Source organism: Heterodontus francisci, chromosome 36 (genome assembly GCF_036365525.1).
Source record: "Heterodontus francisci isolate sHetFra1 chromosome 36, sHetFra1.hap1, whole genome shotgun sequence".
Taxonomy (NCBI): domain Eukaryota; kingdom Metazoa; phylum Chordata; class Chondrichthyes; order Heterodontiformes; family Heterodontidae; genus Heterodontus; species Heterodontus francisci.
In genome coordinates this window covers 47,292,073-47,316,782 of record NC_090406.1, presented here as the reverse complement: position 1 = coordinate 47,316,782, position 24,710 = coordinate 47,292,073, and the positions used below count along the sequence as shown (strand labels likewise).

At 42.5% G+C, this 24,710-nt stretch overlaps 1 protein-coding gene across 11 annotated transcripts in view; it reads left to right on the top strand.

The window, feature by feature from the left end:
- Nucleotides 1-24,710, top strand: part of eps15l1a (epidermal growth factor receptor pathway substrate 15-like 1a) — a 419,830-nt gene that overhangs the window by 324,007 nt on the left and 71,113 nt on the right. For 10 of the 11 annotated variants that reach the window (XM_068016623.1, XM_068016624.1, XM_068016622.1 and 7 more), the window contains one exon: nucleotides 1,073-1,220. The exons of the other annotated variant lie outside the window; for it this stretch is intronic. In XM_068016623.1, coding sequence (XP_067872724.1) covers nucleotides 1,073-1,220 — 148 coding nt within the window. The remainder of the gene's footprint in view (nucleotides 1-1,072; nucleotides 1,221-24,710) is intronic. 11 annotated transcript variants of the gene reach the window in all.

Below are 24,710 nucleotides of genomic sequence, written 5' to 3'. Positions count from 1 at the left end.
GAGGTGATGATGTTCCTATGACTTTGCTGCTGTTGTCCTTTTTGGTGGTCACAGAGAAGGGAGGTGCTCTCACACGACCATTGATGAATTACTGCAGTGCATCCTGCAGGCAAAATGCACCCAGTGATGGAGGGAGTGGATATTGACCCTAGTGCCAGTACTGTGAACAGCTGTCACAGATTGTGTTGAGCTCCCCGAGTGGTGGTGCATCTGCATCCATCCGAGCAGGTGGTGAATATTCTGTCATACTCCTAACATGAGCCTTTTAGTTGGTGAAGTGGCTTTGAGGAGACATGAGTCGATATCACGAATACTTGGCCTCTGCCATGCTCTTGTAGCCACTGTGTTGATATCGCTGGCCTAGTTAAGCTACTGATGTTTTGTGTTACTTTGTTTGAAGTTACGTGTTTCTGTACATTCCATGTATCTTTCCCAATCCCCTCCCGCCCTTCCCCCAACCCCTCCCGCCCTTCCCCCCAAGCCCTTCCCCCCAAGCCCTTTCCCCGCAACCCCTTTCCCCGCAACCCCTTTCCCCGCAACCCCTTTCCCCGCAACCCCTTTCCCCGCAACCCCTTTCCCCGCAACCCCTTTCCCCGCAACCCCTTTCCCCGCAACCCCTTTCCCCGCAACCCCTTTCCCCGCAACCCCTTTCCCCGCAACCCCTTTCCCCGCAACCCCTTTCCCCGCAACCCCTTTCCCCGCAACCCCCTTCCCCGCAACCCCCCTCTGCCCCTTGCCCCTCTGCCTTCTGCCCCCTTGCCCCCCCTGCCCCCTTGCCCCCCCTGCCCCCTCTTGCCCCTTCTTCCCTCTTTACCACCTCCTGCCATCTGCCTCTCCCCTCCCACCCTCCTCCCTGCTATGGTGCAATTCTGCATCACTCTGAAACAACCTTGTTTCCTGACAGTTGAGCATGGAGTGATATTGTGTCACTGGGCAAACTGAATTCAATTGATCACTGGCCCCATCTTTGCTATTGGGAGAATTCAGCATCAAGTGCATGTTTTTTTAATATGAACCAGGCCCTGGAAGGTACAGTAGGATTGACCATATATTCTCTGCACTGTATCTGCAGTCCTCAAATTCAGATCCTTTTGCTGCTTCTGGCTCGGGACAGTTTGGAGGGCAAGGATTTACCGATGATCCTTTTCAAAGTAAACAGGATACACCAGCACTGCCCCCAAAGAAAAGTGTACCCCCACGGCCTAAAGCACCCCCTAGTGGTAAGTTGAATTGTCTCATTGGTAAGTATGTGTTTGAATAATTCCCTGGTATTAACATTATTGGCTTGATTTTATTTCACCATATGCTATATTTGTTTGCTGTTCAATGTGCTCCCTTTTTAAAATAAATTTAGGATAAGAGAATACCATACAATCAACAAAAAACAAAATTCAAGAACAGTCATTCCTTTTCTGTTCAATAACACTTGTTTATACTTCTGCTTCTTGTAACCAGTTTCTCATGAGTACCTTGTTGACATGAGCACTAAATCTAATTGGGGCAAAGTGGAAGGATGCAGGTTTCCATCTGTGATTTCTCCTTGGGTGACTCTTTATCTCATCAAGTGGGATGTGCTGAGTGGAGCCTAGACACTTCCTCACAGAAAGGAAGGAAATAAAATTTAAAATGTCCTCTCGATACTTGAAGACTTTGTCCCAGGAAAAAACTTAGATTTATATAGCACTTCATCACATATCAGAAATGTCCTCTCAGTTTCATTTACGAGGGAAGGCTAGAGAAACAGGTTATTTTCCTTACAGAGAACAGCAGATTTAACAGAGATGTTCAAAATTACCAAAGGTAAATAAGGAAATATTGTTTCCAATGGCAGAAGGGCACAAATTTAAGTTAATTAGCAAAAGAGCCAGAGGCGTGATGAGAATGTTTTTACACAGCAAGTTATGACCTACAGTACGCTACCTGAAAGGATGATGGAAGCAGATTCACTAATAACTTTTGAAATAAATACTTGCAGGGTAAAAATTTGGATGGCTATGAGGAAAGAGCAGGGAATTGGGACTAATAGGATAGCACTTTTAAAGAGCAAGTGCAAACACGACGAGCCAAAATGTCACCTACTTTGTTGTGTCATTCTGTAATTCTATGAAGTATCTTGGCAGCAATAAAAGATTGGAGCTCACGTTTACCAGGTAATCTTAACTAAATCAGCCAGTGCAATAAATGAAATGCAACATATATACACTCCACTATTGAGGCACAAGTGCGAAAAAGAAAGATCGAGCACAGAATCACTATAGGAACAGGAGTAGGCCATTCAGCCCCTCAAGCCTATCCTGCCATTCATTATATTATGGCTGATCTGCATTACAACTCCATCCACCACCTTGCTTCCATATCCCTTAATACCGTTGCCCAAGAAAAATCTATCACTTAGTTTTGAAGTTTTCAATTGACCTAGCCTCAACAGCTTTTTGGGAGAAAGAGTTCCAGATTTCCACAGCCCATTTTGTGAAGAAGTGCTTTCTGATGTCACTCCTGAATGGTGTAACTCTAATTTTAGATCAGATTTTTTTTTTAGATTAGAGATACAGCACTGAAACAGGCCCTTCGGCCCACCGAGTCTGTGCCGACCATCAACCACCCATTTATACTAATCCTACACTAATCCCATATTCCTAATCAGAATGTGATCACATTTGACATTAAAAGAATTGGAGAGGTTACTAAAACCAAAACAAAATTGCCAAATTCAAGTGGATTAACTTTATGTACTTGAGACATCTTGTCAGTGTGGACCATAGAAGGTTTAAATATTGGTCGGCGAGTGAAAGAACTATGTAGTGCCTTCAAGAAGGTAATTCTGAATGCAATGGACCAATGTACACTCTTGAAAACCAAAGGTACTCAGCTTAAAGGCTCTCCCGTCTGGTTGAACAGGACTACCAAGCAACTCATAAAGAAGAATAAAAAGCATTTAAGTCTACTAAGGAAAATGACACAGAATTAAGATGAATTCAATACCAAAAGGCATTCTAAGATGATAAAAGAAAGGCATCAAAATGGGAAAGAAAAATTTTGAATTGAATATAAATTGAATTGAAGGATAAGTTTTTTAGTTATAGTAAAAGGAAAAGAAAAATGAAGGATGGAGTGGGACCATTGGCAGGACAACTGATGCTACACAAGCTAATTATATCTTCTGCTTCAGTCTTTACCAAGGCAGAGACAGGGAACTCATTTGATCTGGAAAGGGATTTGGAGGATTTTTCAAAAGTATGTTGTCACAGTATTCACATTACTACCAGTGTAGATGCTGAATAGCTGTGCAATCTTAAGGTAAATAAATCTCAAGCTGGCTGAGATGCATCCAAGGATGCTTAAGGGAATAAGGAAATAAATTACTGGAACTTGTGCACAATCTTCCAGAAACCACTGAATACTACCTTCCAGTTTCCCTGATCATCTTCAGAGTTCAGCAGGCCATGTCTGAGAGGGCAGACAGACAACCTGTTCCTGGGTACTTGTCAATGACACTTCTGAGCCAGCAGTTGGCATTATAGATTCATAGAATCATACAGCACAGAGGGAGGCCTATTGGCCCATTGTTTCTCTTCCGACTCCTTGGTAGAGCTTTCCAATTAGTCCTGCTCCTGTGCTCTTTCCTCATAACCCTGTATTTTTTTTCCTTCAAGTGTATATCCAACTCCCTTTTGAATATTACAATTGAATCTGCTTTCACCACCCTTTCAGGCAGCACAATCCAGATCACAACAACTTGCTAATTATTAATCATTGAATCATTCTGAGCTTTCCTGTGATGATATTCGCCATCTTCTCTTGCCAATCCTATGGCAAAGCACTGACCTCTTTTCCTCTGCATCCCATCATGCTGGTGCTTTATTACTATTGAGTGTATGCTGCAAATCATCCCACAAAAGTAAATGCTTTTTTAAAGTTTTGCCCTTGATAAATTAGCTGCCACACGAGGAAGATCATGAGCAATTAAATACTTGAGCACTGATGTCATATGGTACTGTATAATGAAAGCTTCAATTTAGAGACACAGAATCGCAAGGGAAGATAACGTCATGTTCTTCAGCTTTTCTGTATCCCATCCTCAAATTTTAAAATAGAATGGTTACAGCACAGAAGGACTCCATTCAGCCCGTCATGTCCATGCTGGCTCTCTGCAAGAGCTTCTCAACTAGTCCCACTCCCCCTGCCTTTTCCCCATAATCCTGCAAATTTTTTCTCTTCAGATAATTATTCAGTTCTCTTTTGAAAGCCTCAAAATATGAAGAAAAAAGCTTAATTTATACCCCAGTGGTTCTCCAGTTGGCAGTCTGAAGCATGATGATGGAGTTGAAAATTAGAGTCCAAGACCTATTCCTTATTTTATAATGTCAATCCTTTTTTCTTTAAACCCTCATCTCCCATCACTCCTAGACTTATGCCAATGTTGCTCTGAGATAACCATTTAGAGTCGGTTAAGGATAGCCTGTGGTTTTTCTGATTTGGTCATTGGTTTCTTTCAGTGGGTTGCTAACAAGTGTGGCTAAGGTCAGCAACATGAATTGGCTCATGTTGCTTTCTGCCCATTTCCACATAATACTGTGCTGTTACAACAACAGAAAGCTTTATTACCTGTTGCATTTGAATCATTTGTCTCTAATGTGCTCAGTATTTTGCAATGACCTTAAACCTTGCTATTGTTAGCAATCGTGTTCCTTTTTCAAATGGTGTTTGGGGATGAGAACGGAAATGGGTACAGAATGGCATTGCTAAAACGAAATTGCAAAAGGGATGTGAAAGGGGAAATCTTGGCGTTTGTGTGTAAATGAGAACGTGCTTCCCAAAGAAAAATGCAAAACGGTCACAAATGCTTTGCGCAACTGCTTCTAAATATTTTCCTACATGAAACGAGTGTGTGTCCTTTTATTATTATTTCTCAATGTCGTGTTCTATACCCTCTTGTAGAACCTTTTGAGTCTGAGAAATTTTGAAATGATGAGCAGATCTTTCAATCTGAGTTGTCAAAAAAGGCACTTTGAAGCACAGTTTTCTTAGTGTTCATTGGGGCGACCTGTTTGAAGGAGGATATTGAAGACCCTCAAAAGTACTGATTGCAGAAATGTCATTTGAAGCCAAGTAGTGTCATTCGTTCATTAAATTATTGTTTGTTTTCATGAGCGTGTTGGGAATGGTGCTTGTTTCGCGTTTTGACACTCAATGCTGCTGTGAAAACTCCAGGTTAGATAGAATTCACTGCTTAATACTGATTCATGTAGAGTTGGGACAAGTCCTGTGGTTTTAGACACAATTTCAGATTGGCACTGCTTGTTTCTCTTTATGACCTTTGTAGCCAGCAGAGAAAGGAAATGCAATGAAACCTGCAAAAAACAGTCACCGACTTAAAGTCCCAAATAACTTACATTATAATAGACTGCCCCTTGAAACCATGAAATTGTAAGTTGTGAATCATGGACAACCTTCAGTGCAATAAATCAATTTACAACTTAAACCATCAGGTAAGTATGAGGTGGCGGTGGCAGATAAAAATAGCTTTTGTGTAATGGATATCTCTTTACCCAGCATACATAGCAGTATAGACACTGCTCTATCTCTGGGATTGATTGCTTGCACAGCTCTATCCCATGGAAAGAGGGGCTTCTTTGTCACTGTGGATGCTGGGCGAAAAGATCTCCATTACATAAAAGCTGGGAACTACCGGTTGGGTGGGAAGGAATGAGGAATTGGGGATTAGGGGCCCTGAACTTGCAAGGGTTGCAGATGTGTGCTTGAGTTAAGGGGAGATGAGGGCTGGAAGGGCAGAGATGGAGACTGGTGGTGTGGGGTTCTCCTGCTATTGGGTGGCTTGCCAGTTCTTGGAACTTCTCACACAACAGCCACTGGTGCAAAACCATAAATATTCTCAATTACAGGGACGCGAATTTTATAAGGAAATTCAGTAAGTTATCGAAGTCATGTGATCTGATGTCATGACCAAACCTCCAACTAGAGTTGGCAGCCCTACTCCATCAGTATGTCGGGTATTGATGAGCTACTAACAGCCCCTTACCCACTCCCCCAGAACTTCAAACGTTAGCAACTGCAGCACATGGAGGGTGGGGTTCCCGATTAGAGGTCTGCAGGACATTAATCCTCAGCACTTCCCACCCCTGACACCCAACACACACACACACAAAACAATTTGCTTGGCATCTTCCAGACACTCTGGCCTACAGCAGTCCCCTTGCCCTGTTCAGGCTCCCAACATATCAGATTCCTGGATCAGGACATCCCTCCCTCAATAGAAAATCATCCTGGGATAGTAATGAACAGGGAAATTCAACAAGCATCCTGCTGGCAAGGCCCCAGAATTAGGCACAATGCCAGGTGAGGGCAAACAAAAAGAGAATATTGCAGGAGCTACAGCCAATCCTGGGATATTTTCTTAACTAGTTTACTTTACATACAGTGACCATTTTGAAAATAAGGACACCTGATGCAAGTCCTTTGGGTGTCCCTAATTTATATATTTCATTTTTGTATTCATCTTATCAGTCAGTGATGCATTTAAGCTCAGGCCCACAGGAGAACGAAGTATTTGCTGAACCTACAACACTACTCATTCGCTTTGAGATCTGTTTCAGAAAGTACCAAATAAACTTTACAAACTTAATTTGAGTCAACGTGCAGAGTTGTGCATCCTTATTAACATGATTTCCTCTAGCCCTGTGCACATGTTCTGTAGAATAATTTCATAATTTTTTTTTCAATCTGCGAATCAAGTATGGCAATGTCAACTTTCCCTTCAGTCCTTTCCTGGTGTATCAAAATTCTCAAATCCTACATATGAAATTAGAGGACTGGGTTCTCCTAATATACAACATCACATACACCTACAGCGAATCCAGACTGGGAAGTGCAGTCAAACTGAAAAGAATTGAATGTTTTTAAAATCCACTCTTACGGAGAAAAAAAACTGATATAAAGACGAGATATTTCAGAGAATGCAACCAAGTGCATCAAATAAAATGCAATGGGTCATTGCAAAACATTGTGCTATGCGTTACCAAGTAATTACCAGATTTGCTCAGTTTGAAATGTCTATCCCAGTGGTACAAACAGCAGCTGATTTTTTTTTTCTTTAGTCACTTATCACAAAACTGAAAGCTTGCATGTATGACCTACAAAATCCGAATTACTTGCCTATTTCATTATTAGATTGCTTTCAGAAAAATATCTTTTGGGAATCGTATGTGAGTAATTTGAGACATGATGGTATGGTACATGTAGCATACTTAGAAGAGGCAGGTCACTTTGGACCTTTGGTCCCCAAAGCTCTCCAACACTCAGGGTTTCTTTGTGTCATATCTGGGTTTCTTGTAGACTGATAGAGATTGATTGTCATGATTAATCAACAACTTAATTATCATTCTTTTAACTTCTCCCCCACAAATTTTAACAATACAGGAAATTCCAAAGCATTAATCTTAAAGGCTTGAGACTGATTTGAAAATAAGTTCACGGGTGGTGTAGTGGAAGTGTCACAGAATGAAGTGTGATGGTGGGGGATGTGGTGCTGTGATGTGGAGGCAGGTGAGGAGGCGGGGGGCAGGGAGCGAAGGAAAATCGGAAGGGATGTGATGCCTGGCCTGTCCCAGGCGCTAATGGCTCGCAACTGCAGAAGGCAATCTGAAGACCTAAACCAAGTGGAGGAAGAAAGGAGATTTTATAAAGGTGCAAAAAGGGGAAATTTAACCAAAATATACAGAGAGGGGGAATAACCAGTTAATTCTCTCTTGGTCATTAGAGCCCTAAAACGGTGAAACTGCTCGATCACCAGAAGCTGTCTCAGGTGGATTGCTGGTGTTAATGCGCAACCATTGTTTGACTCTATCTGTTTTCTTGCAATATACTTAGGGCATTTCTCACATGCAGCATACGCCCCTGATCAACTGCAAGAGCCAAATTGTAATTTAATGTAATTACAAGCAGAAAGTCATTTTCCAAAATACACGTCGTTTGCAGTAATTTGTACATTAAGCTTTGATTGGTAAAAGTAGCTTTCAGTACTGAAGGAGAGAGGCTACAACCCTTGGAATAAAAGTATTAGGGAAGAATTGGTCTGAGAAGACAAATGGCCCATTGTAGGAATTGCATTTAAATTGGTCACAAATTCTTGTTAAGGTCATGTTATGTGTATTTTTTTCCACTTTAGTAAGCCATAGGGTGATCTTATCAGGTCCGCACTTATTTCAGACTGAGGGCTGAGTGATGCTGTGTGGTTGCAGATGCTGCCTGGATGAGACTGCTAATTTTACAGTTCTGGTAACAGATGAGGATGCGCTTTCTGCGGTCCAGCCCAGAGCGTGCGTTCAGTCACACTAAGCTGCACTAATCATGGGTGTGTCTTTATCCGCTACTTTTTTTTAACTTGGGCTTCTTAAGTTTTGTGCTGCTAGATCATAAGAAATTTCTGCATTTTCTGATGCTTTTATTTGCCTTGAGCCCACTGGAACTGGCCTGGAACACTAACTTCATCTGAGCAATGTTGGAACAAAGGTGGGTGGTAGCAGAAAAAACCCATGCAAATTGCCAAACTTAATAGAATGTATGCCAGTAATCTGCCTTAGCAAGAGGTTTGGCTGGGTCACGGTTATCTTACTGCAGTAGCAATCTACAGACCCAACCATAATCCAGAGAATGTGTTCAAATCCCAACATGCAATTTGAGTTCCCTTTTTTTTTTAGAAAAAAGGTCAGTAAAAGGCATGAAATAGATTATCGTAAAAATCCTACTAGTTTGCTGATGTACTTTAGGAAACATGCTGTCCTTATCCAGTCTGACCTATACATGATTCCAGTCCACTCTCAAATTGCCCTCTTGAAGTTGCCCAGCAAACCACTCGGTTGCATCAAACAGCTGCTCAGCTGTTCAAGAAGAAGGCCCACTACCACCTTCTCAGGGCAGTTAGGGTTGGGCAATAAATGCTGACCTTGTTAATGGTGCCCACATCCCAAGAATGAAAATGAAGTAACTTCGCCAGAGCCATGCCTCCTGCTCTCTGACTGTTTCTTTTTGTGGGGGGTGGGGGTGGCATGCAGCTGTGTCTCTGACATACCTGGCAACCCATCAAGAGTTTCCAAACCAAATACTAAAAAATCCACATAGGTGTTTCTGTTTGCTGATATGGAACGTGCACAATGTACCTGCAGCAACACATGACACTTATCTGAGTCTAGAGAGCTGAGGTGTAGGTTAGCAGAGTGAGGATTTGAAGACCCCAAAGTATGTCCAGGGTTTTGCTGACTAAAACCACACAGATTACCAGAGCAGACTACCAGAAAGCTTTCCACTATCTGACCAACTTTGAGCACCCAACCCATTCAGGCGTTCAGCCTGCAAGGTTATCTAGAGCTCACTGGGACGAATCCCAGTCCCCAGTGACATGGCACAGTATAAACCATGATCAGTCTCATGCCAAAAGGAGTTCTCAAATGTACTTTGTTTCCAAGCAATGACTGTGTGGAATGCTATTGTGATAGTTTGAGGTCACAAGTGAACTTTCTGCTATTGTGACCTGTAATTGCAATTTGACAGGCTTGAGATGCACAGCGATAAAAATGCTGCAGATTCTGATCCATATGAGGCTGCCACAGTTGCTTTCGGTACCAGCATATGTTACGAAAGTGCCTCTGTTTTGTTAAATATATTTTTTGAGGATTCATTTTTGAAAGATTAAAGAAATGTTAAACGTTGTGGTTTTCAAAGGGGGTCCTGGGAAGGCCACTGGACTTTGAGAAACAGTCCCTGGAAATGTTTTTTAAAAGGGAAACTGAGAGGACTTGTGAGGAAAACAAGCCTTTCCAGGAAACCATCTACTTCCCGCAGCAATAAGCCTTTCCAGGAAACCAGCTCAATAAACAACAGAGAACTTTGGACACCTGGAGAAATTGTTTACAAAGAAGTGACAGGTCAAGATTGATGGAGGTCAAAAGGTTGACCTCCAGTTGTCAGTTTCGTTTTTGAATTGTTTTGAGTTGGGGTTGAACTATATAAAAAGGGAGAGAACTTCCAAGGAGAGAAGAGAATGCCCAAGGAAGGAGAAAAGACAACAACCCAGCTCAGCTTTCCATCACCTCTCTAAGGAACCTGAGAAGTCCTCTGTGTCAACTCATCTCGTCTCTTGTCTTTGAAGAAAAGTCTACTAAATCAATTCTCAAGGCTGCCTGAAAAGAACTTCTAAAAGATCCCAGTGACCCGTCTACGTGTCCTCAGAGGCCAGACTGTATCCCAATTTTGAAACACAACATATCTCATCTGCTGTTCCTTCAAGAATGAGCAAGTATTCAGCCCAAGTGTACTTTTTTGTCTGTAATAAAGCTCTAAGCACAAAAATCCCTTTATTTTTCCGGTCAACTGGTTTATTTGTGTCAGAGACTGTGAGGGGCTGATGTAAATCTTTAATATTTCAATCTTGTGTGTTTATGCTTTACTTTATTACTGGTTAAGACTTGTTTTATAATAAACTGATAATTTTGTTGTTTATTAAAGAAACCTAGTTGGTGTGTTTTATTCTGTGATAAAAATAGAGTTCATGATTGACTGTATTGGTAAGTGGGGAAAACATTTAAATATATTTTGTGAACCGTGGATAAGTGGAACAAGAATAAACAGTGCACTCCTCCCGCCGCAGTCATAACACATAAAAGTAGCTTTGGACTCTACACTTCACTTGATGTTTTTGCAGTTCTGTCCATCACATGATGCCTGTAATTACCTTTATTACACTTGGCACACTGCCAATGCAAATGGTATTTCCTGTGGCAATTGAGACTTAGACATTTCTGTGGTGTTGGCTGTAAATTAAAGTGATTTTCAAGGTTTCAGAATAGGTAGCCACTTTTTAACAGCCTGCTCAGCTTTAGCCAGTGGGGTATCAAAGTCTTGTTTTCTACATTACGATTTGTCCAGTTTGTGATAATATGGATACATAGTTGAAAACCTTAAAGAATCCCATTTGAACACAGGCAAAATATTCCATGTTCACTTTACATCCCAGTGCCATAGGAAATACAATCTGCACAGACAAACGTGCCAGCAGCAGTAAAGGTAATCAAGGCACCATATGCTGGCTGAGGGAGAGCTGTAAAAACATCAGGTGAATTACTTAGAAATTTGTTAAATTTCAACCAACAGGGGAAACCAGTTATTGGTTCCATGAGATGGTCCAGAATGAATTTCATGCCCACATAAAAAGTACAACTGCCTCTTGATTTGTGCTGAAGTTGGATCCAGCTCTTTGAGCATAAAGTGAAATGCTTACAGCTACATTTATGTTGGAATTTGGAATAACTGTGGCATCTGGCAGTGGGTACCAGTCAAGTGTCTGCAGCAGTCACAATGCTGTGTAACTCTGACCTGTTAAATTATATTGCGGGTCTATTGATGTGGTAACCCCAAGCCATTGTGCTAGAGGTAAACAGGCCAGATCAAACAACAACTTGCATTCATGCAGCACCTTCAACGTCCGGATATGCTTCACAGTTGTGTGAGGAAAAGTGCAACATTGATTCAAAGGAGAAGATTAGGGATGCCCAAAAGCTTGATTAAAGATTTGATTTTAAGGCGAGTCTTAAGAGAAGGGAGGCGAGAAAGTTTAGGGAAGGAATTAAGTGATTTGTACCTAGGTGGTTGAAGCATTACTGCCAATGGGGTGAAGGGAGAGGAGGATATCCAGGAGTTGGATAAATTGAGATGGTGGGTAACAGAGAGCCACTGTAGCTTAATGAAGACAAAGGGTGATGGGCAAGCAGGACTCAACATGGGACTCCTTTTGGTAGATGTCTGGATGTCTGCTTATGCTGTGTTGCTGCTCTGAAACCCTTCATATCTGTTGAGAAGCGGGATTGAAGGTTATAGAAATATTAATCGCACTAAATTATTTTTAAGAAAGGAAGGTGAAGGAATTTGGTGTTCCTTAATGATCACTGGGTAAAGTTTGAGTGGGGAAAGTCCAGGAGAGAGCTATCATACGATGACAACGCTTGCAGCAGTCTTGATGAGACAAAAATGATCTTTTCTAGCAGAAGTATCACATTTTACTAAGTATTGAGGCAGATGATACCAGCTGTTTCCCTCTCTTGCCCCTTAAGTTCCCAAGCAGGGCAGGTGTGACCCCTTTCCATGCTTTTATTTACACCTTCTTGAGCTGAGAATGATGTGTAAGTTTGCTGCTGGTTGGCTCATCCTCTTCCCCCTGGCACCTTGCTAGGTGGTCCACTTGAGATAGTGAGTTTGCTGACTGGGGGAACCTACTCTGACTTGACACAGCCCATCACATTGAACCATCAGCTTTCCTGATATAACATAGTTGGTCAAAACCAGAAAATGGTAAGTGCCCTTTTTCTTGGACGCCTCAAATGTACTTTGAGCTGCCAGGTGGATTGAAGGCCTAATTTCTTTTTAAAATTTGTTCATGGGATGTAAACTTCACTGACAAGACCAGTATTTGTTCCCCATCCCTAAATCGCCCTTGTGAAAGTGGTGGTGAGCCGTCTTCTTGAACCACTACCGTCTGTGTGGTGTAGATACACCCATGGTGCTGTTAGGGAGAGAGTTCCAGGGTTTTAACCCAGCGATTAATAAGGAATATCAATATATATCCAAGTCAGAATGGTGTGTGACTTGGAGGAGAACTTGCAGGTGGTGGTTTTCCATGGTCATGGGTTTGGGAGGTACTGTCAAAGAAGCGTTGGTACATTGCTGTGTGTATCTTGTAGATAACAACAATAATAACTAATATTTATATAGCGCCGATAATGTTTAAAAAAGTCCTAAGGTGCTTCACAGGAGCGTTACAAATCAAAATTAGATGCCAAGCCAGATAAGGTAATATTAGGGCAGATGGCCTAAAGCTCAGTCAAAGAGATAGGTTTTAAGAAGCGTCTTAAAGGAGCACAGGGAGTTAAAGAGGTGAGGAGGTTTAGAGAGGGAATTCCAGGGCTTAGGACCTAGGCAGCTGAAGGCATAACCACCAGTGGTGGAGCGACTAAAATCGGGGATGATTAAGAGGCCAGAATTAGATGCAGGGTGGTGGGGCTGAAGGAAATTTCAGAAATGGGGAGGGGCGAGGCCATGAATGGATTTGAAAACAAAAATGACAGTTTTAAAATCAAGGCGTTGCTTGACCAGGAGCCAATATAGGTCAGAGAGCACAGGGGTGAAAGGTAAATGGGACTTGGTGTGAGTAAGGATATGGGCAGTAGAGTTTTTAATGAAGGTAGTACACACTGCAGCCACGCTGCACTGGTGGTGTAGGGAGTGAATATTAAGGTGGTAGATGGGGTGCTGATCAAACTAGCTGCTTTGATCTAAATGGTGTTGAGCTTCTTGAATATTGTTGGAACTGCATCCATCCGGGCAAGTGGAGAGTATTCCATCACACTTGTAACTTGTGTCTTGTAGATGGTAGTCTACTCAGGTCTAACCCCGACATTGTGATCAAACCTGCTGACAAGGGTGATGCTGTTGTTGTCTGACGTACCAAAATATTTTTCCCTCACCCCTTACCCTTCTCTCCCAGAACTGCGACAGGGTTCCCCTTGTCTTCACTTTCCAACCCAGCAGTCTCCACATCCAAAGGATCATCCTCCACCATTTCCGCCATCTCCAGCGTTATGCCACCACCAAACGCATCTTCCCCTCCCCTGTCAGCATTCCAAAGGGATCGTTCCCTTCGCAACACTCTGGTCCTCCATTACCGCCAACAGCTCGTCCCCTTCCCATGGCACCTTCCCATGCAATCACAGCAGGTATAATACCTGCCCTTTTACCTCCTCTCTCCTCACTATCCAAGGCCCCAAACACTCTTTTCAGGTGAAGCAACGATTTACTTGTACTTCTTTCAGTTTAGTGTACTGTATTCGCTGCTCACAATGTGGTCTCCTGTACATTGGGAAGACCAAATGCAGATTGGGTGACCGCTTTGCGGAACACCTCCGCTCAGTCCGGAAGCATGACCCTGAGCTTGCGGTTGCTCCCCCCTGCTGTTATGCCAACATTTCTGTCTTTGGCCTGTTCCAGTGAACATCAACGCAAACTCTACAGCCTACCAAACATTGAGTTCAATAACTTCAGAGCATGACTGACCTTTTTTTATATTTTATTTTTTAACCATGTGCCTGTTTTTCATGTAGTCAGAGCTGCTCATTATTCTGCTATTAACACCATTTCTGGACTAATACTTTGTCTTTCACCACAAGCATTAACACACTCTTTGTCCCAGGACAGCTTTGTTATTTAATTTCTCCTGCCCTCTGCCCTATCAAACACCTTCCCCTTTGTTCTCTGCCCCACCCCCCTCCCCTTCACTTGCTTAAATCCTAATTCTTTTCTAACCTTTGCCAGTTCTGATGAAAGGTCACAGACCTGAAACGTTAACTCTGCTTCTCTATCCACGGATGCTGCCAGACCTGATAAGTATTTCCAGCACTTTTTGTTTTTATTTCAGCTTTCCAGCATTTGCAGTATTTTGCTTTTATATTAGATGGTGGAAAGACTTTGGAGAATCAGGAGATGAGTTACTTGCCACAGAATACCCAGCTTCTGACCTGCTCTTGTAACCACAGTATTTATGTGGTTGGTCCCATCCAATTTCTGGTCAATGGTGACTCCCCAGGACGTTGATGGAGTGGGATTTGGTGATGGAATGCCATTGAATGACAAGGGGAGATTGTTAGACTCTCTCTTGTTGGAGAGTCTTTGTTCGGCACTTGCATGGCACGAATGTTACTTGCCACTTATCAGCCCAGACTGAATGTTTTTCGGTTCTTGCTGCTTGCAGACACGGACTGCTTCAGTATCTGAGGAGTTGTGAATGGCACTGAACTCTGTGCAACCATCAGCATACATCCCCACTATGTCCTCATAAAGGAGAGAAGAAAGGTCATTGATGAAGCAGCTGAAGGTGGTTAGGCCTAGGACACTGACCCTGAAGAGCTCCTGCAGCAATGTCCTTGGGCTGAGCTAATGGCCTTCAACAACCACAACTATCTTCCTTTGTGCTCGGTATGACTCCAGCCAATGGAGAGTTTTCCCCTGTTTTCCATTGACTAATTTTGCTTGGATTCCTTGATACCACATGGTGAAATGCCGCCTTGCTGTCAAGGGCAGTCACTCTTGCTTCACCTCTGGAATTCTGCCTTTTCGGTCATGTTTGGACCAAAGCGGTAATGAGGTCTGGCAGAACCCAAACTGGTGAGCAGGTTATTGGTGAATAAATGCCTGTTGAAAGCACTGTTGACAACTCCTTCCATCACTTTGCTGATTGAGAGTAGACTAATGGGGCTGTAATTGGTCAGATTGAATTTGACGCTTTTTAAAAAATGGACAGGACATACATGGGCAATTTTCCACTTTGTCGAATAGATGTCAGTGTTGTTGTTGTACTGGAACAGCTTGGCAAGAGGCGTGGCTTGTTCTGGAGCACAGGTCTTCAGTATATCCAGGATATTTTCTGAGTCCATAGCCTTTGTTGTATCCAGTTTACTCAGCCTATTCTTGATTTCACTTGGAGAGAATCAGATTGGCTGAAGACTGGCTTCTGTGGTGGTGGGGTCCTCATGAGGCTGAGATGGATCATCTACTCGGCACTTCTGGCAGAAGGTGGTTGCGAATGCTTTAGCCTCGTCTTTTGCACTTGCGTGCTGGACTCGACCATCATTGAGGATAGGGATATTCATGGAGCCAGCCGCCTCCTCTTAGTTATTTAATTGTCTTCTACCACTCACGACTGAATGTGGCAGGACTGCAGAGCTTTGATCTGATCAGTTGGCTATGGGATCGCTGAGCTCTATCTAGAACATACTGTACTGCTTCAGATGTTCAGCGTGCCTGTAGTTTTGTGTTGTAGCTTCACCAGGTTGGCACCTCATTTTTGCTCCTGGTATGCTCTCCTACCCTCCTTATTGAACTTAAATTGATCCCCTGACTTGATGGTAATGGTAGAATGAGGTTACAGATTGTGGTGGAATACAGGACTGCTGATGTGTTCTGATAACCCATTTAGCAGGTGGTAGTGCCACACAACCTGATGGACGGTGTCCTCAGCGTGAAGACAGGAATTGTTCCCTGCAGGACTGTGCAGTGGTCACTGCTACCAGTCTATCAAGGACAGATGCGTCCGTAACAGGTAGATTGGTGAGGACACGATCTGGTAGGTTTTTACCTCGTGTTGGTTCTCTTACCACTTGTCAGCCAGGGATGTCCTTTAGGATTTGGCCAGCTCATTCAGTAATGGTGCAACTGAGCCACTCTTGGGGATGGACATTGAAGTCTCCCACCCAGAGTACATTCTGTGTCCTTGCTACCCTCATGCTCCTTCCAAGTGGTGTTCGAGATGACGGAGTGCTGATTCATTAACTGACGGAGGGCAGTAGGAGATAATCACTAGGAGGTTTCCTTGCCCATTTTTGACTAGCTGCCGTGGGAGAGGACATATCCAAGGGTGGAGATGGCAGAGTCTGGGACATTGGCTGTAAGGTATGATTCAGTGAGTATTACTGTCAGGCTGTTACTTGACTAGTCTGTGGGACAGCTCTATTAAATTTGGCACAAGCCCCCAGATGTTAGTGTGGACAACTTTGCAGGCTCAACAGGGCTGAGTGTGCCTGTGTTGTGTCTGAATCTGGTGCCTAGGTTGTGCCGGGTGGGCCATCCAGTTTTATTCTTCTTTATAGTGATCAGGTGTCAGTCGGGGAACATTTATGGGACAGTGATCATTGTATCATAAGGCTTAGGTTTGCTAGGGAAAAGGACAGGGAACAACCCAGAGTACGAATAATTAACTGGGGAAACCCAATTTCAATGGCATAAGAATGGATCTGGCCCAGATAAATTGGATTCAAAAGTTGGCAAGAAAATCTGTAACTGAACAATGGGCTGCCTTTAAATAAAAAATAGTTCAGGCACAGTCAAGGTATATTCCCACAAAGGGGAAAGGTAGCACAAACAAATCCAGTGCTCCCTGGATGACAGCAATAGAGAATAAGATGAAGAAGAAAAAGTATGCTTATGACAGATGTCAGGTGGATAATCCAACTGAGAAAAACAAGAGGAGAGAGTATGAGAAGAGAGTGACAACTAACCTAAAAGGGAATCTAAAAGTCTACTGCAGACATATTAATAGTAAAAGGGTGGTAAAAGGAGGAATGGGGGCCTATTAGGGATCAAAAAGGGGATTTACGCATGGAGGCAGGGGGCATGGCTGAGGTATTAAATTAATACTTTGCATCTGTCTTTACCAAGGAAGAAGATGCTGTGCACGTCATGGTGAAAGAGGAGGTAGTTCAGACACTTGAAAGGTTTAAAATTGATGAGGAGGAGGTGATGGATAGGCTGTCTGTACTTAAATTTGAAACGGCACCAGGGCGGGATAAGATGCAACCGAGGATATTGAGGGAAGTGAAAATGGAAATTGCAGAGGTACTGGCTGTAATTTTCCAATCTTCCTTAGACTTAGGTGGTGCCGGAAGACTGGAGAATGGTTCAAAAAAGGGTGTAATGATAAGCCCAGCAACTACAGGCCAGGCAGATTAACCTCTGTGGTGGGAAGCTTCTAGAAACGATCATTTGGGACAAATTTAATAGTCACTTGGACAAATGCAGGTTAATTAAGGAAAGCCAGCACGGATTTAAGGGCAAATTGTGTTTAACTAACTTGCTTGAATTTTTTGATGAGGTGACAGAGAGGATTTATGAGGGTAACGCTGTTGATATAGTGTATATGGACTTCTAAAAAGGCATTTGATGAATTGCCCCACAACAGATTTGTAAGCAAAGTTAGAGCTCATGGTATAAAAGGGACAGTAGCAACATGGATGCAAAATTGTCTGAGTGACAGGAAACAGGGAGTAGTGGTTAATAATTGTTTTTTGGACTGGAGGAAGCTTTGTAGTGGAGTTCCCAAGGGGTCGGTGTTAGGACCCCTGCTCTTCCTGATATATGTTTATGTTTAGAGACACAGCACTGAAACAGGCCCTTCGGCCCACCGAGTCTGTGCCGACCATCAACCACCCATTTTATACTAATCCTATATTCCTACCGCATCCCCACCTGTCCCTGTATTTCCCTACCACCTACCTATACTAGGGGCAATTTATAATGGCCAATTTACCTATCAACCTGCAAGTCTTTTGGCTTGTGGGAGGAAACCGGAGCACCCGGAGAAAACCCACGCAGACACAGGGAGAACTTGCAAACTCCACACAGGCAGCACCCAGAATTGAACCCGGGTCGCTGGAGCTGTGAGGCTGCGGTGCTAACCACTGCGCCACTGTGCCGCCCTAGACCTAGACCTTGGTGTACAGGACACCATTTCAAAATTTGAGGCGGTACAAAATTTGGAAGATTTCTGAACTGTGAGGAGGGTATTGTAGGCCTTCAAAAGGACATAGACAGGTTGGTGGAATAGGTGAACAAGTGGCAGATGAAATTTAATACAGAGAATTGTGAAGTGATTTATTTCGGTAGAAAGAATGCAGAGAGACAATATAAAATAAAAGGTACAATTCTAAAGGGGATGAAGGAGCAGAGAGACCTGGGTCTATATGTGCATAAATCATTGAAGGTGGCAGGACAAGTTGAGAGGGCTGATAATAAAGCTACTGCATCCTAAGCTTTATCAATAGGGGCATAGAGTACAACAGCAAGGGAGTTATGTGAAACTTGTACAAAATACTGGTTTGGCCTCAACTGGAGTATTGTGACTAGTTCTGTGCACCACACTTTAGGAAAGATGTGAAGGTGTTAGAGAAGGTGCAAAAAAGATTCACGAAAATGGTTCCAGGGATGACAAACTTCAGTTACGTAGATACATTGCAAAGGTTAGAACTATTTTCCTTGGAGAAGAGAAGGTTGAGAGGAAATTCAAAATCATGAGGGGTCTGGACGGAGTAGATAGGGAAAAACTGTACCCATCAGTGGAAGGATCAAGAACTGGAGGGCACAGATTTAAGGTAATTGGCAAAAGAAGCAATGGCGACATGAGGAAAAACTTTTTCATGCAATGGTTAAGATCTGGAATGCATTATCTGAATGTGGTGGAGGCAGGTTCAATATTGTCATTCAAGAGGGAATTGGGTTATTATCTGAAAAGAAAGAATTTGCAGGGCTATGACGAGAAGGCGGAGGAGTGGGACTAGGTGTATCGCTCCTTCAGAGAGCCAGCACAGGCATGATGGACCCGAATGGCTTCCTTCTGTGCTGTAACCATTCTATGATTCTATTTTACATAGCAGCATGAAACAACTGATAGGGTTTTTAGACCATTTCAGAGGGCATTTAAGAGTCAACCACATTGTTGTAGGTCTGGAGCCGCATAAAGGCCAGCCAGGTAAGGACATTAATGAACCAGATGGGTTTTTATCCTTACCCTGATTGATAACTAGCTTTTTTATTCAGATATATGTAATTAACTGAATTTAATTGTACAGCTGCCATGATAGGATTTGAACTTATGTCCCTGGACCATTAGTCCAGGCCTCTGGATTACCAGTCCAGTAACATAACCACCGTGCTACCTTTTCTGCTACCATGTCCTCATCCTCCATTCCCTGGTAGAAGGGTGCTGCTGTTTAAATCAATCTACAAAATGCTGAAGAAAATGGAGGAGAATGGTAATACCTTAACAGTTGAGATGTTATAATAGATTAGAATATTGTACTGTGCCAGCCCTAAGCTTGTTCTGTGGGATGGCAAGTTGAGCTATCGGTCAAAAATGAAAAGGTCCCAGACACCCTATCAGAATGTCAGTTATTAAGATACATAGTGGGTTGGATACACCTCTGGGGCCTGGGTTTGAGTTTAATGAAAAGTAACATGAAAGCATCCTCTCAATACTGCTTATTACTGCTTACACAAAAGCTCAGTGCCCATAAAGCTTTCCCTAATTTTTGAATAGTTGGTATAGTCAAGCTAGGTACAGAATTGGAAACGTACAGAAGAGACCAGCTTTTAACGTTTACACAAAGGCACATTGTTTGGGCAGAATGGAAGGAACTTTACTTTGCAACTGATCGTGATATACCTAAGTGTGCTTGATATTGACTATGAGGATCTTAAATCCACTATTCATTGCTCCATGAGTGTAAAATTTCAGCTGAAGCTTTTCTTTAAAAAAAATTGATTGGTACAAATATTTTAATATCTGAACTTACATGTAGAATTAGTTTTCTGCTCTACTGGAATATGTGTCGGTAGAGTACAGATAGTTGTAAGGGCAGAGCCATGGATTTGTTTTTTTTTGGATAATTCTTATTGTGACACTCAATTGGTGGATTTAGCCAATTAAACTAAAAATGAATAGCTTTGACTGTGCCTTTCATGTCCAGGGTTGACTACTATGATTGGACCTCCTTTTTTAAACAGTGGGGTAAAATTAGCTACACTCCAATCTGTTGAAACTGTTACAGAGTGGAAAGAATTTTGAAAAATGACCAGCAATGCATCTACTATTTCTGGGGCCACTTCCTTAAGTACCCTGGGATGTAGTTTATCAGGCCCGGGGGATTTATTGGCCTTCCATCCCATCAATTTCCCGAACACCATTTCCCTACTAATACTGATTTCATACAGTTCCTCCTTCTCACTAGACCCTATGTTCCCCAACATTTCTGTGAGGTAATTTGTGTCCTCCTTTGTGAAGACAGAACCAAAGTATGTATTTAATTGGTCTGCCATTGCTTTGTTCCCCATTATAAATTGCCCCGTTTCTGACTGTAAGGGACCCACATTTGTCTTCACTAATCTTTTTCTCTTCACATAGCTATAAAAGCTTTTACAGTCAGTTTTTATGTTCTCTGCAAGCTTACTCTATTTTCTCCTTCTTAATCAATCCCTTTGTCCTCCTTTGCTGAATTCTACACTGCTCCCAATCCTCAGGTTTGCTGCTTGTTCTGGCCATTTTATATTGCTCCTCCTTGGATCTAATACTATCCTTAATTTCTTTTGTAAGCCATGGCTGAGCCACCCTTCCTTTGTTTTTGCACCAGACGGGAATGAACAATTGTTGTAATTCATCCATGAACTCTTTAAATGTGAGCCATTGCCTATCTACTGTCAACCCTTTAAGTAACGTTCCCCAATCTATCATAGCCAACTCGGGCCTCAGACCTTCATAGTTTCCTTTATTTAGATTCAGGACCCTAGTGTCGGAATCAACTCGCTCACTCTCCATCTTAATGAAGAATTCCAGCATGTTATGGTCGCTCTTCCCCAAGGAACCCCGCACAACAAGATTGTTAACTAATCCTTTCTCATTACACAATACCCAGTCTAGGATGGTCTGTTCTCTAGTTGGTTCCTCAACGTGTTGGTCCAAAAAACCATCACGTATGTACTCCAGGAATTCGCCTACCTTATTGCGAATACTCTGCGCATTGAGACACAATGCCTTTAGTCTTGTCTTTTTAACATTCTTTGTCATCTTAGCATTATTTCGCACTCTGGCCCTATTTGTTTCTTGCCCTTGATTTCTATGCCTTCCACTTTTGCCTTTTTGTTTCCTGTCTTTCGTTTCTATCCTTGTTTCCTCCTCCTCAGTCTCCCCCCTCAGGTTCCCATCCCCCTGCCATTCTAGTTTAAATCCTCCCCAACAGCACTAGCAAATGCCCCTGCAAGGACATCAGTTCCGGTCCTGCCTGAGTGTAAACCGTTCCGCTTGTATAGATTCACATGTATATTCTGTGACTTTGGCACTACTGTTCTCCTGACAGTCTCATGGCATCACTCAGTTTTCTTCCTATCAAGACAGCCTTTGGTGGTTCAACCATTACAGATAATGGATCTGTGTACACCCCATTGCATTTGGAATGTATACAAATTCATTGCATATGTTAACATTTTGAAATAATGGTTCAACCATCAAGCAACTTGACTAGTTAGTTCCCGAATAAGTGTTGCCAACAAAGGAAGCCAGACAACTGTTGATGAGACTGGATGATTTGAGACAGTTTGATCTATTGAGTACCCCCTCCCCAAATTGTCATTGACATCAGAGAAGCCACTCTCCAGCTATACATACCTGAAGCCAATTTAAAATGTAAACGTACACTATCTAAAGTCATATAAATTTTCTCTATTTGATGCAAGACAAAAACTCTGAATTTGTTGTCGACATTTTGATTGAGAAGAGACAGAGAATAAGGGGGAGAAAACATTAAGCTTTCATACAGTGGCAAGAGGGAAGGCTGGCATTATTAATCTATAAAATCTGGGTGAGAAGAGAGATTGGAACCAGTTCAAAGTGAAGAAAACTCAGAGAGAAGACAAACTTAAGATAAAAGAAAAGGCTTTGCAGCAAATTAGAGGAGTCATAGCAAAAGAGTAAACATAATCTCAATGTTTTGCACTACATGTAACAAAATATGGGTTAAGAAATATAAATGTAAACATATTAGCAGATTTCCTTTGGTGTTCCCTGAGCCTTTCTTTGTAGTAGGGCTCTCTGAGTGGAGGAGGTGAGTGCAGATGAAGGGTGAAGGGCGGCCCCGAGGCTTAGGGTGAAGATGTGTTTCATGTTAAGGTTTGGGGTGTACAAGTAGAAGAACTGGATTTTGAGAAAGTGAGTACATTTACTTCAAAAATATTTAAATATGTGTAATACAGAATAAGGCTGGTGTATAGTGCTGTGCCCAAGGCTTCTGGAGGCCCAGATATTTGTACATCAACCTACTGTAACTGGAGTTTCAAGTTGGCCAGGACTTTATTCTTTAGAACATATGATCGACTTACCGTAGAGCTCCCAACGTTTTAAACAATGCTGCTTTGAAAAGCTTTCCCTCAGTTGAGAACTGTGTGGTGGGTGTCATGGCATCCATATCTTGGAGAATATTTTTACTCTAATATGATTGAGTACAATTTATTATTGTCGGAATGTGATTGGGAGAAAAATGAGTTTGAGGAGGAAGGTTTTGTGTGTAATCTGATTTGATAAATAATGAGTGACGAAAATAACCAGGGAGAAGGTGGGGGAACAGCCACTGAGGAAGAAATTAAAGAGGGCATCCATGGTCACAAAATGTTGTTATAATAATGTAAAGAATTTAACTATATACCAGACACCATCCTACAAATGCTGTGACCCATTGAATGCAATATTAAAGATGGGAGTGACCCCCTTTATAGCTTGTCACTCTGTAACTATAACAGTTCCATAGTATTTAGATTTTCATATATTTCTGCATTGTGTGATTATCACAAGTGAGTTTGGTATTGCAACACGTGCTTGCCTGTTAAAGAGTGGTGCTGGAGTTCTTATCAGTTTTTGAGGTTTGAGTTCCTCTCCAGACTGTGCCCCCTTACCACACGTTGTAAAAAGTGTTATTTTTTTCACTGCATCCTAGAATTACTGAGACTACCTGGTACTTCCTGTGTGAAGTGAAAGCAATTTTAACTTGTTTGTCCTAAAATTCTGAAATTCTGAATTACCCTGGAGTCTGCTGTCTTGTTAATGTAAATATAACAAGCATGTACCATCCCAAAGTTTGCTGCAGATTTTAATGGTGTGACCATTAAAACAATTAAGTTACTGTTTGAATTATTAATTTAAAAGTTATTACCCCATCCCATCGCTATTCCTTGACCAAGAAAACGGGCAAGCAGCCTGCTCCCAAGTGTCCTCTGCTACATCCCTACTGGCCACTAGAAGGTGTGAGTGTCTAGTGGGGACTGACTCACTCTTCAGCTGTTAGTTTTCCCACTCCTCATCCTTCAATTCTTTTCTTCTGCTCAGTTTAGGTTCAGGAGCTTGTGTGGGGAACTGGGGACAAAGCCACATCCTGCCACTGTGTGCCGTACTGGGTTGGTGAAACAGCTGACCTTGAATGTTACTTTAGAATGGGTTTGTGCAGCAGTTGAGTTTGTTGCAGCAGAAGTTCGGCTGTGTGAGAATTTGCCCTGTGAGTCTCATAGTAGTTAAGAATATTTAAGCAATAAAAAAATTTCTTCAGATTTGGCATTATAGCATAGGCCTATTAGAGTGCATTTATCCAGAAATACCCAAGTCTGCGTAAGTGTGAGAAAACACATTGATGTGTCACACCTCTTTCAGCTTTATTATGTAGGATGTTCATAAAAATATCATTCGGTTTTGCAAACCCATGAGATGCCTTTAAGCAGTTTTTTTTTTAACCCCCTTGATCTCTCTCTCTCTCTGTCCTGAAAGTGATTACTTATTTTGGAGTAGCACTTTTTGCTTTGCGAACTTCTGCAGTAGATATTTATTTTATTTATTTAGAGATACAGCACTGAAACAGGCCCTTCGAGTCTGTGCCGACCATCGTCCACCCATTTATACTAATCCTACATTAATCTCATATTCCTACCACATCCCCTCATTTCCCCTACCACATCCCCTCATTTCCCCTACCACCTACCTACACTAGGGGAAATTTACCTATCAACCTGCAAGTCTTTGGCTGTGGGAGGAAACCGGAGCACCCGGCGGAAACCCACACGGTCACAGGGAGAACTTGCAAACTCCGCACAGGCAGTACCCAGAATTGCACCTGGGTCACTGGAGTTGTGAGGCTGCAGTGCTAACCACTGTGCTGCCCCAAAAGACTATTTGACTGGGGGAGCACCATGGCTGAACTTGGTGATGTCTTTACTGGATGTTCTCACACATTCAGGAGTAGGAACCCCAGCTGATTCTCATCCATATCAAGCCCCCCATGTGTGGCAGC